Source organism: Fusarium proliferatum (assembly GCF_900067095.1).
Source record: "Fusarium proliferatum ET1 genome assembly, contig: FPRO_scaffold005, whole genome shotgun sequence".
NCBI lineage: Eukaryota > Fungi > Ascomycota > Sordariomycetes > Hypocreales > Nectriaceae > Fusarium > Fusarium proliferatum.
Window position 1 is genome coordinate 2,108,363 of NW_022194794.1, and position 12,593 is coordinate 2,120,955.

At 50.1% G+C, this 12,593-nt stretch overlaps 3 protein-coding genes across 3 annotated transcripts; 2 read left to right on the forward strand and 1 right to left on the reverse strand.

Annotated features, from left to right (window-relative positions):
• Positions 1-1,438: 1,438 nt before the first annotated feature.
• Positions 1,439-4,260, forward strand: FPRO_10946 (uncharacterized protein; the record flags this gene model as incomplete). The annotated part of the gene is made up of 3 exons (XM_031231965.1): positions 1,439-1,581; positions 1,644-2,059; positions 2,108-4,260. The coding sequence occupies 3 exons, from the start codon at positions 1,439-1,441 to the stop codon at positions 4,258-4,260; spliced, it is 2,712 nt and encodes a 903-aa protein (XP_031081949.1).
• A 3,398-nt stretch (positions 4,261-7,658) lies between these two features.
• On the forward strand, positions 7,659-8,732 carry FPRO_10947 (uncharacterized protein; the record flags this gene model as incomplete). Its single annotated transcript, XM_031231966.1, has 1 exon — positions 7,659-8,732. The coding sequence occupies one exon, from the start codon at positions 7,659-7,661 to the stop codon at positions 8,730-8,732; it is 1,074 nt and encodes a 357-aa protein (XP_031081950.1).
• Positions 8,733-9,372: 640 nt separating this feature from the next.
• FPRO_10948 (uncharacterized protein) lies at positions 9,373-11,194 on the reverse strand (the record flags this gene model as incomplete). Its single annotated transcript, XM_031231967.1, has 3 exons — positions 9,373-9,558; positions 9,610-11,124; positions 11,192-11,194. The coding sequence occupies 3 exons, from the start codon at positions 11,192-11,194 to the stop codon at positions 9,373-9,375; spliced, it is 1,704 nt and encodes a 567-aa protein (XP_031081951.1).
• Positions 11,195-12,593: the final 1,399 nt, after the last annotated feature.

A 12,593-nucleotide genomic window follows, 5' to 3' on the forward strand; every position in this document is an offset into this window, starting at 1 on the left:
TCGCCAGCGAGAGGTATGGAGGGCTTTGACGGGTGGACAAAAGACATCCATAAAAACCACCCTTTCATCTCAGTTCAACCTTTCGGCGGATCTGAGGGACCTGTTCAGACCTTCTGATCCTTGCAGGCTTGCTGGCGCCCATCATGACCAAGGGATTGTGACCCATGGCTGGAGGTTAATGCGCTTGGTCAGACCAGACGCGGAGCGTCACACACCGGTAGCAAGTGCTGTGGTGTGGTCCAGTGTGCGAACGGGTTAGGAGATATGTAGTGCAGCAACGCACCATGCCACGAGCAGCTGTGAAGGACCGGGAGCTATACGATTGGCAAGATATGTCAGTCGCTGGATTTCTGTGTGTTTCCACGAGTTGCCCACTGCACCAGATGGAATTACCCTGACTGGCGGTTCCGGCAAGCGAAAACTCGGGACATGAATGAAATTCAGTGACTGGCTGTTTGAAGGCCAAACCGAAGCTCCACTTCTCAGCTGCTTGGGCGCAATGAGCAGGCTAGCAGTATGAACAAGTGGTCAGACTAGTTCCATCCCCAAGACCCAGAGCTAATCACAATGACTAGACGGTCTACTCTTGACCAATGTGCTGGTTCCAGCGGAAAGGGCTGACGAGCGTCCTCGGACCAGAGGCTCTTACCAAACGACTCATGGCACCGATCCTCTCGCGCACCAAATGGTGACTGGACTGCCCTCCTCGCCTGTCCGTCGGCAGTAGCGCCACGAGTCAATCATCCAACTTTTCAGCGGGCATCATGACAGCTGGTGCTTCACCGGCATAAAAGACGACTTGGGCGACAAGAGCGCAAAACTTGATAACCAGATATCTTCTTAGGGTTAAGTTCCGAACCTCGTTCACCCGCCCGCTTGGTACATCCTACACAGGACGCGCTACCCACCATAATCCGGCTGCGGCATTCACGAGGTCCTGTTACAGGCTCGAGAGCGACATATGTGCGGGTAACCAAATGATACGGGTGCCTACAATAGGATCCCTTGCGAGAAACGAGGACCGGAGGACTGTGGGGGAGGCGTCGCGCGTGTTGATAGTAGTGAAGGAACTCGTCTTGACCGCGTCGGGAGCCTCGGAAAGCTGATCCGTATGAATCATATCTTTTGGCGGGTGTCGCGTCTCCAGTAGAGAATCCGAGAAACTGAACAGCGTCATGAAGTGGTTGTTGACTGAGAAAGTCGAGTTCAACACACTGAGACATAGACGCGATGAGATATGTGGGCCTCCACTGCAAACACGCCTGCACGTGACGGCTCCAGCCTCTTCACGGTGCATACAGTGTGGGGCGCACATGAAGGGAGCTCTTGGATCATGATGACAAACACCCTATAGCAATTCACTTTTTCTTGTTTCCAACATACATACCTCACCTACCCACGCAAGTTTTTGAAGCTCGTTATTAATTTTTAACGCAGCATGGCAAGCTCTTCATCTTCTACTGCTGCACACCCGAAAATACTTGAAGAGATAGTTGAAGCTGGTAAAAAAGCTTTTGATCCAACAAATGATGCCAGCACTCGGGAATCGGGCCTCCGAGCATTCGACAAACTCATCGAAAGGTGAGCTCCAACTCTATTATGAAACTACTTACTTCAATATCAGGGCACTAACAAACTACAAGAACACCAGTCTGGAAACTCCTGCCTGCTCTAAATACACTCATTAAGCCATCAGTTCTCCCACAATGGTTAAGGGATCCTCTAGTCCAGACCCTCACCCTCCTCCCTCTACGCCCAACTGGCGTCCGTGGAACCATGGAATTCGTCTTCTCAGTACACCCTAGTAATGTTGGTAGAACCCAAGACGCAAAAGCTGGACCACAAAAGCAAGGAGCTAGCATAACACATGAAGGTGTCGCCGTTGCAACGAAACTCCTCTCATCAGTTCCGACCAGTACGACAGCGGAAGCGTGGTTCGAGGGCATCTCAGGACAGCTATTTGAGCTCATCGATGGAACTGCTGGTCCTGAACTCGCGAAAACCGCTTCTCAGATCGTAGGCTATGGCGTATTGGGGAACAAGCAATATGGTGCACCAGGTGAGTAACAACAGACAATCTCTATAAGCAAGACTAACTCAGAGTTAGGATCTCCCGGTTGGAATGCATTTGTTCAGCCTCTAGTCCAGGATATAAACCCAACATTACGGTCGATGGGCAACCCTGATTCCACTGCTATTAAGCAAGAAAACGAGGGAATTGTCGATCTTAGCTGTGATCGTGTTCTCACCACCTCTCAGTCTCTCAAAACCTCGCTACAGCGCCTCATGACTCTGGTGATATCCAATTCTTCACCCGGGCTTTGCCGACGTCTCCTTAGGCTAGTATTGGTACAGATATGGGCTCTCGCCTCGTGGCAAAACCCACCACCTAGTACCGAAGAGAACTTCGTCAAGCCTGCGAGGGCACTGCTGCAGGCCTATCTGAGGATATTCGGTAATTCCGAAAGTGTCAGACCATTCGTTCGAAACCTCCTCTGCAGAGGCGCCACAGAAGGAAGTCAAAGCCCTTGGGAGTATCGACTCAAAGGTAAAGGCGATATTGAGATCACAGAACCTCGTGGACTTGATTCAACCTCAGGCATTGAGCTGAACTGGAACGAACTCGAAGGCAAAGCAGCCAAGCTGGTTGAGTTCATAACCTCATCGTGCTCGGTTACAGAGGTATCATCCATCTTCTTGAGCCTCCTAAAGCGCTGCATTGAAACAGCAGAAAAAACAAATGACGAGATCAAAATTGATCTGCGTCCTAAGGATGAAAAGGCAGATTCACCTCTGCAAAATCTTTTCGAGGTCACTATTCTACAAAAGCTGATGGACAAGGCTCCAGAAAAGCTCGTGAGCCAGTTTGATCAGCTGCTAGAGTTGGTATGCGAAGTTCTTGCTGCAGATACTAAGTCAAAGCTAGCAGATGACTTACTCGCTGTGGTACTAAGCTTACTGAATCTGGTCATCACTGCGCCGACATTCCAGAAATCCCACATTAAACCAGAAGGGCTCAAAATTGTAGAGAGTTCACTGGAACGATTGAGCAATGAAGACAGGCCACAATTGTCACCTACAGCAAGGAACCTAGCGCTGCTTCTCAAGTATCGAGACGAAATGGAGCAGGATGATGTCTCTGCCTCGGCCCCCAGCACCCGGCAGATTGAAGATCAGAGGACATATAAACTGGCCATGGAATATGTCACCGGGGGCGAAGACAATCCAGCACCCATCGTGTCTGAAGGGTTGAACCTGCTTTCTGGTCTGATACTTAAAGACAGCCCAATCCTCGACATCCCTGCAGTTGCCGTGCTTTTGTCGACCCTACTCGAGAACAACGACGACTACATAAACCTTCGAGTCATCAAAGTTTATACTCAGCTGGCCAACAAACATCCTAAATCGGCAGTTCAAGAGCTTCTAGACCACTATTTAGACCCACAGGAAAAGTCTACTACGGATGTTCGGCTGCGGTTTGGAGAAGCTTTATTGCAAGTGATCCAGCGACTAGGGGAAACCTTTATCGGTGATGTTGCCCGTCAAGTTAGCGAGACCTTGCTGTGTATCGCTGGACGTCGTGGATATCGAGCCAAAACCATGGCTAAACAAGCTCGTGATGAGAAGCTCAGAAAACTGAAGAAGAAAAAGGAGGATGAGGATGATGACATGGACTTGGATGAAGAAGAAGTGACAGAAGAAGAGAGGGCTAGGAATGACATTTTGGCTCAAATCCTTCATGGATGGGAAAGTAAAAGAGGCGCAGAAGATGTTCGGATACGAACTTCTGCCTTGTCAATCTTTGGCGCTGCTATTGAAACGAACATAGGAGGGATTGGGCCAACGCTCGTATCTGGTAGCGTTGACCTCTGCATCAATATCCTAGCAATGGAACGAGAGATGGAGACGGCAATTCTACGAAGAGCTGCCATCCTGAACGTGTTAAGTTTTGTGAGGGCTCTCGACGCTGCTAAGGAGTCTGGTAGGAAACTTGGCTTTGGTCTGACTGACGAGAGTCGAGAGGATATTGTGAGGACACTGCAATATGTGGCTCAAACGGACAACGATGGACTGGTCCAACAGTATGCAAAGGACGTGGTTGAAAGCCTCGAGAACTGGCAAATGGCAAGCATCCTCCCGCCGCAAGAGTCAACAAGCAGTCCAGGACTGACGCGACTGGCGGGCCTCCATATCAACCCCAGCGGGACTTTGGTGGACGCAGCTGGGAAGCCTCGGCCACGAATTGAGGAGGTGGAATGAAGGACGGGATGAATGGGTGCGCCCAAGAGATCGAGGGTATATCCAGGTCACTCCCACGCTACCCGAGTCCGGTAAATGATTGGCAATCTCGGTGTCTACCTGATCGGAAATCACAACAGGGCGCAGCGCATTTGAGTTGTGGATAGTGACACCATGTAGGATTTGAGGTTCCCTGGCGATGCAGCCAACTGCAGCTGACGGCAGGGCTAGAATTGACATGGCTTAAAGTTACTCGGCGCGAGCCTCATGCTTGATCATATGTGACTGTACTCCGTACCTTGAAGATGAGATGAGATTCGCAGTCAGCATATCCCGGCAATCTATTTCGCATGTATCAAGCATAAGTCGGGACTTTGGTCAACAGTAGAACCGCCCGCCAAGGCCAAGTCTGCCTATGAGGCATGAATGATTGCCGAGACGAGACGATATGAGATGAGCCATTGCGCGGCTTGAATGTTTAAAATGAGCCGAATAATAAGTATTCTCGTAAAAATCTAGAAAAGGAGTAAAAAAGTGTTGCTAGAATTTTAAACCCTTGCTTGGGATGTTTTTGATATATGAAGACGACGACGACGACGACATTATCGAGATGACAAGCCGTTGGAACCGCGGAACTTGGAAGAGGTAATTTACGAGTGGGGAAACAAAGTTGACAACTTGTTGTTCTGCGACGAGACGAGACAGGGACCAAGGGGGTTTGATGAAACGACAGGGATGGCATCGGGGGACGGATTGCCCGGAGGCGGCTGAGAAGTGAAACATATACGAAGGGACGTGGCTTTTCTGAAGTCTTCTACGGAGTATGGGACATATTCCTCGTAAAATATGTGCAACTTGGGAATCTTGATCTACCTATAGATGATGACTGATATTGGAGATGGAGACTGAGAAGATGGAGACGACAATCTGTGGATCGGTACCTACATATTGATGCAAAATTGCCTCATCCAAGCGAGCAAAACCTAGATCAACGCTGCCAGAGCCTGTTACATAGAAAGCATACGGAGTAACAAGAATCTAATTGCCAGATTGGGTAAGCAACACCGTTCAGTGACCAGTCTGGCTGGCTGATTCTATTCCGGAGGATCGGCAATTGATGGTCATTTCCAGTTATGATCTACCCATGTGCCTCTCTGTACGACTCGACCAATCTTCTGTGCGAATCTACTATTATTATTAGAGCTTAGGTTAGTGTAGGAACTGTAGTTCATTGACTGCCGTATGCCGATGAGGCTTAGCTACCAGTCTCAGATCACTCGTCACAGCCGTGGTCTCTAATCAGAGAAGAACAGAAAAAGGTCGAAAGTTGGGACCCAGGATCTGAGTCAATCTAGATCCGAGGAGATGCTTGGCAGGGAAGAAAAGAATCTTTTTTGGTGGAAGCCTGCATAAGAGAGTGGGCTTTGTCTGACTCTGCCAAATCGCGGTCAAGCATGCAAGGGACTTGTTTTGGGACTTTTTTTTCTTTTTTTCTAACGACTTCTCAGCTTGCCAGGGACAGTCTCGACATGTGAGAAAAATGTTTGACTTTTGGGCTCTAGGCTCTTCGTTTCCTTGACGATGGACCTCCTTGGAGTAGCAAGACATCGCCAGGATGACCTGGATATTGCTTCAAAGCCTCGGGAATCTCTGGGGTCCGGTTATGGCTTGAGTTTTAGTTGTCAGAGTTGCACTAATCCTGCGTGCCAGGTTTGTCGATCCCGTCGGACATTTCTAGTGGTCTAGACAGGCACGCACGGCGGCATATTGCAGGTTCTGGCGTTTACAGCGCACAAGGCTGAAATTACCTCGCGACGAGCAGTACATACATAGGGGTAAATGTGCACAGCAGCAGGCCATAGACTCTAGGTAAATAAGCAGCCTCGCCTGATTTAAGCGCTGTTGTCTATGCTGTGCAACATGTGTACAGATAGAGAACTAGTAGCTGGCGCTCCTCGAAACATTCATCACTTGACGATGATTGTGGCTATTTCTCATTCGCCGCCCTAGACCAAAAGGTGGCGGGCGCCAGAACAACGAAATCTCGGGATGGCGGTGATTAAGAGTCTGGAGGTTTGATTGGCCCGCGTGGCGTCTCAGGTTCTGCACGGTACCTGCATAACGTGACGTGGTGGCGCTATTCGATCTGACTAAGGGAGAGAATAAAAGATGGACAATGCAGGAGAGTGAAACATAACCTTTTGTGTTATGTATCAGCCAGAGTCAAGAGTCAACATGTGTCTCAAGTAATTGCCGTCCAACACTATGAGAACACCCATGATCATGCTCAGATATAGCATGAACAATCATCAAAGCCGACCAAGGTTCAATTGAACTGGAATAATATCGCTAAATTACAGGGTGCTCGCTCACCAAAAAGCGCTTCCTTAGCCCCAAACCCCCCTGGTCAGACACCCCGTGGACCCTGGCCCGAGAAGCCTACCGCGCCCCTGAACCATTCCTTTTGAGGCAAGAGCTAGAACGCCCCACCGACATCTGAACCTCAACCTTCTCCAACGGTTGGTCTTGACTCTTCCATCATCTCCAATTAAATCACATCCATGCTCATCTCAACAACGTCAACGCCGCAGCAACCGACCAACCCGCCAAAGCAAGATGAAAGGATACGCTCATCACCAAAGGTTACTATGAATAAGCCTCTCTAGCTCAGGTGCATGGTCCTAGCCCTGGCATTGGCTCGTCGCCTAGCTAGTCTGTCGCTACTCCTGTCGTTCAGCTATACGGTATGGTACGCATGCGTGGCATTCGCTTTCGATGATTCTTCGCGATAATCACATCTCCTTCAGCTGCGGAGGCCCGAAGATGGCTCACCAGTCGCTAGAGGGAACGTGCCCGAGTGGGTACATCTCCCTCTCATTCTGATCAAGGCCCAAACTCGAGATGCAGAACCCTGGCGCTCTCTTAATCCAAGGGGCCTCCTGGTGGACCACAACACCACCCATGCTCAAAGCATCTTGGCAGTCCGGCGTTTTGTGGTTGCAGTCTGCTCCCCTGCAAGAGACATTGAGCTAAAAAGAGGCGTTCCAGCCCAGTTGGTACTACGCCCCCGACTCTGGTTTCTCTTAATATCTAACGCTTCCTGCCTCACCTCAGATCCGGCTTCTCAGTCTTGTCTATCACAACCACCACACTCGTTCAGTCTCTATCGTGACTTTCCATTCATTTCCGGCTTCTGCCATTACGATCCTTCCAGCATTACAGCAACCAGCGTTTCTCACGTTCCAACTCTATCCTTTCTTTTAGTGAAGCAAAACTGTGTCTTGCTCGCTGCCCGACTGTGGAATTGACTTCTACGGCTATTTGAATCGCATCGCAAACCGTTGTCATAGACAAATCTGAAGCTACCGCAAAATCAAACCACTTAACCAAATCACATCCAAACCACCTCCATCTTCAAAATGAAGTCCGTCGTCGCTTCCATCGGCATGCTTGCCGCCGTGGCCAACGCCTACAACTTCCCCCACCACGCCCACTACCGCCGCGACAACGGCACCGACACCCAGACCACTCTGACCGTCAAGACCACTGTCGTCGAGACCATCACCAGCTGCGCTCCTACCGTCACCAACTGCCCTGCTCGTGATCACACTGCCATTGCTCAGCTCCCCGAGTCCGACAAGGTCACCTACGTTGAGACTAACACCGTTATCCTCACTGAGGTTGTCTGCCCCGTCGCTGACGCCAGCTCTATCTACACTTCCGTTCTTCACGAAGCTGAGACCGGTGGTGTTACTGGCAAGACCCTTACTGCCCCTTACACCGCTTCCGTCCCCATGACCACTGGCGGTGCTTATCCTCCCCCTAAGGAGGGCGACAAGACCGTCGTTTCCGACTACACCACTGAGCAGGTTGTCACTCTTACCCAGGGTGACGAGACCATCACTACCACCATCCACAAGACTCTCCAGACCACCATCACCGTCCCTGCTGGCCCTCAGGTCACCGATGACGGCTCCAAGGGTAACGGCACCCCCGAGGATGATACCACCACCACCACCACCAAGACCAAGACTGGCACCGTCACCAAGACCATTGAGCGCGTCGGTGAGACCAACCCCGCTTCCGGCGGTGACAACGGCTACAGCACCGGCAAGAGTGAGGAGGAGGGCTCCAAGGGCACTGGCAACGGCTCCGGCAACGGATCCAACAACGGTGGCTCCGGCTCCGGTAATGGTAACGGCGAGTGTGTTCCCGAGACTGTCACTGTCACCGCCCCTGCTTCCACTGTCTATGTCACTGTTGTCCCTGAGGCCAGCAAGACCGGCAGCTCTGATGATGCTACCGTCACCGACAAGGCTGTTCATGGTGATGACTCTGAGGATGATGACTCTGAGGACGACGATGACGAGGATGAGTTCTGCGACACCACCACTACCCTCGAGGCTACTGTCACCGTTGTCCCTTACCCCGTCAACAACACTGCCACTGGTGGCTACGCCAAGCCCACTGGCTTCTCTCGCCGTCTCCGATAGATGTCTTGAGACAACTCATGTATATGAAGTCTCATCTGTACATTACTCACCATTTGGTCACTTCTTGGTTAGGCATCTAGTGGAAGGGGGAACATCTTTGTATAGGTCAACTACTCTCCTGGATGTATGACAATTTACCTTTTTTTGCTGCTTCTTTCTTCAAAATCAATTCAATGAGAATCATGAACTTTCGTCTTATCTGGTCCACTCAACAAATACCCTCTCGGGTTACTTGGTCTTGTTCCCTTTTGACTGTAGCACGGTTGGGGTTGGTATATGGAAGCGCTTGTAGATAGATAGACTTGGGTTATGCTTATCAGGAATGACGGTTCCATAGACCGCTTATCTCATTTGAGTCTTATACACATACACATCTTGCTTTTTATACCACATATCCCTCCTGCTGCAGATGTAGTTGTGTAGATATGAGACAGCATAAGCAATAAGTATGAACGCGCAATGCCCTTCGATGGCTTTGAAAAAATTCATTTCTGGATATTATCTGTACCTGCACCCTGGCGCTCAGCTGAGGCCATGCGTTCATGCAAGCCCATCCAAACCGTAATCCCAACGCCTCGCTCATCCATTCATGCATAGCCCAAGTAGCTTATTTCATCATCTCATATCATTCACAGAGCACTTATCCAATGACAACCTGCTCGTAAGTTACTTCATCTAGATACCGCTGCAACACATCCTGTAAAGCAGCTTTTGTCCGACTCAATTGTGGTGTGAGCCCATCAGCCTGTTGGAGGTTACCACGGATGCTTTCGACGTGGTCTGCTAGTTGCAGGGCTATAGGCTCAAGAGGTGTATTGACAATGTCCTGCTTTTGTGAGTTCTCCGGACGTAAGCTAATGCCATGGAACAAACTTACCTTGAGACTTTCCTGATCTTTGGTGTCAGTAACAAAAGTTGTATCTTGATCCTTGCTGGCTGGCCTTGATGTCGGTGTGAGAACATGTGCTTTTCGGAACAAATCCTTCCGCTCTCTTGTTTGTGCCCTCGCATTTGCCTCCAAGTTCCTCAGTTTTTCATAATCTCTCTCAAGCTCTCTCCCCATCCTCTCCTTCTCCGCCTTCAGTAGCTCAACTGCATGCATCCCAGGCACAAGCTGTCTCTCCAACGCCGCCTTCCCATCGAGCACCGCCTCAAAATCAAGCTCCAGCGCACGACCCCCATCAGCATCCAGGCGCCGTTTTGTAGTCTTTGATGATGGATTCCCAGGGGGGAAGGGTAGACCACGGGCGAGTTTACGTTCCATGCGGCGGTAGACGAGATGTAATGCTGCAGAGGCATGGGTGCGTCGATTGTTCGTCGGGGCCATGCGTTGCAGGATAGGTTGTTGGGCGAGTTTGAGGATGGATTTAGTAGTGGGAAGTGATGCGCCCGATAGACCGGTCCAGTCTGCCGCAACTTTGGAGGAGCGGATTGTGCGTTTAAAGGAAGCAATGTGGAGGTATGGCTTTGGCGGGGAGGCGAGAGATTCGTCTGAGTCAGAGGGTGCATCGTCTTTCTCCTTGCCACGACGTTTCTTCTTGTTCGTCTCTTGTGGCTCTTCTTGTGGTTCACCCGCTGTCTCAGTCGATGGTCTTCCCCCTTTTGGGCGACCACGCTTCTTGGGAGCATCTTCGAGTTGTTCATCTTCTGCATTTTCCTGTGATACATGATCCTTCTTCTTTTTAGACCTTTCGGCTTTGCTGCCCTTGTTATTGGCATCTTCGCCAAGATCGCGCAAAGAATTCCGTGGGCTTCGTCGTGGTTGCGCCTCTTGTTCAGATACAGGTTCAGGCTCGGACTCTTTGATTTCATGACGCTGTCTCTTTCGGGGTGCTGGTGCTTGTTCTGCCTCCGGCTCAAGTTGTTGAGCTGCCTTGCGGCCCTTTTTTCGCGGTTGGGGCTGCTCCTCCGGCTCTTCAATCTGTGTCTCCTTCGACTTCTTCTTTCGTTTTTGCTTTCCAGCATCTTCTGTTTCCTGCTCAGGCTCCTCATTCTGATTCTTTTCGAGAGATGGGCGTGCACGCTTCCTCTTTGGTTGGACCGTCTCTTCTACTGTTTCTGGATCAGCTTCTTGAGCATCCTGATTCTTCTCTAGTGAAGGACGACCGCGTTTCCGTTTCGGTTGCGGTGCATTTTCTGTCGACTTTTCCGCATTCCTATCTTCCAGTGAAGGTCGACCACGCTTCTTTTTGGGTTTCTCCACCTGCGCTACTTCTTCCCCGGGCGCATCTTCTTGCGCTTTTTTCTTTGGTCGTCCTCGTTGTTTCGGACGCGCAGCTTCTTCGACATCGGCTTCATACTCGTCTGGTCGATCTTGCGACGCGTCAGGGGCTTGTTTGGACGCGTTTGCAGGCCTACCGCGCTTGCGCCCTTGCGGTTTTGGATCTAGAGCCTATCAAAAGGGGTGCATGTTAATCGAAATGGCCGTGTGAGCGACAAGCTGGTGTTCTTTTACTTACCATGGTGTTTGTTGTGCAAGGAAATGGTTTGTTTTGTTGACTTAAATTACGGGCCAATGGATTGATGATTTGAGTTTCAGCGGCTCCGGGCGCTGGGACGGGGAAGCGGGGCAGCCCGTGGCTGACTCCGCTCAGATCCGGGATGGGAAACGGTTGATGGATGTCATTCATTCTACGCCGCAGTCATGATCCAGATTTAGAGTTACACTATAGCGATATCGTGTGCTCTAGACAGTTTCAGTCTTTATCATTGTGTGTGTTTTCACACGGTGTATCTGACCGGTTTGCTCATACCATTCTGTCTGTTGAACATTCACGCCACTCACTCCGCATAATCAGACTGAGAGACAGTTGGATCAACACTCGCAGCACGAGCCACACAAATGACACGATGCTCATCTTGACTAGACTCATCGACTTCAGCTAGAAATGCCAAAACGATAAGCGAAAGTTTAGCCCGTTTGTGCGATGCAGCTCCCCCAATGCTACACGATGATGCCATCAGACGTGTGCCTTCGCGATAGGTACGCGCGACAAAAACCCGTTTTCGTCAGACTCTGCAGGACAGACGACTCAATTCCTCGCAGAAGCGGAATACGCAAATGCGTGATGACGATGATGGGCCGTTGAACAGCGTCTGCGTCTCGGTACCGAACAATGGGTATCATCAGTACCCTCATGATCCTTCAAGTACTGTTTGTACCTCGATTTCAAGCCTGTAACGTATCATGTGTTTTCTCTCTTTTGTTGTGTGTTGCTTTGCATCTCACCGAGTGTCTTATTCGTTTGATGTTTGACAACTCATGCATTGCATTACGAGGCCAGACAAGCCCTCGTCGAGGCTGAATGAATCAATCAAAGTCTGACCGTCTGGATATTACTGCATCTTTTATCGACAGACAAATAATTACCGCGCACAATAAGTGAGGTACTAACTTAAGTATGTAGCACAGTCTCCAGAATTTAAGAGTCATACCAACGTGTCAAAAGTCACAACAGTGGTTCCCATCGACTAACACAAACAATGCCCTTGTCGATTCCCTGTGGATGGAAACAAAGACAGAGAGAGGGGGAAAAACTCACAAAGACTGGACCCTACCTCGAGCATTGGTGCCCAAATCATGGATGTCGGTGATGCCCCCTCGTATGGATCTGATAAAATGGGTTGGTCCACGACGGCGCTTAGAAGAAGTCGTGTTTGGGCACTGAGTTGAGTGATTATTTTGCTTTTCACTCGAGGTCTCGAAATCTGTGGGATCCATTCGATCGTGCAAGGGTTCTTTTTAGATGTTTCCACTTGATCAAGGGTTTTTCCATTCAACTTCCATTTCAAGGTTGTTTTCTGTGTTGGCAGAGACCCGACGCTAGTGCAGGGCTGGGTTAGAATGGGCTCGGTGAGAGT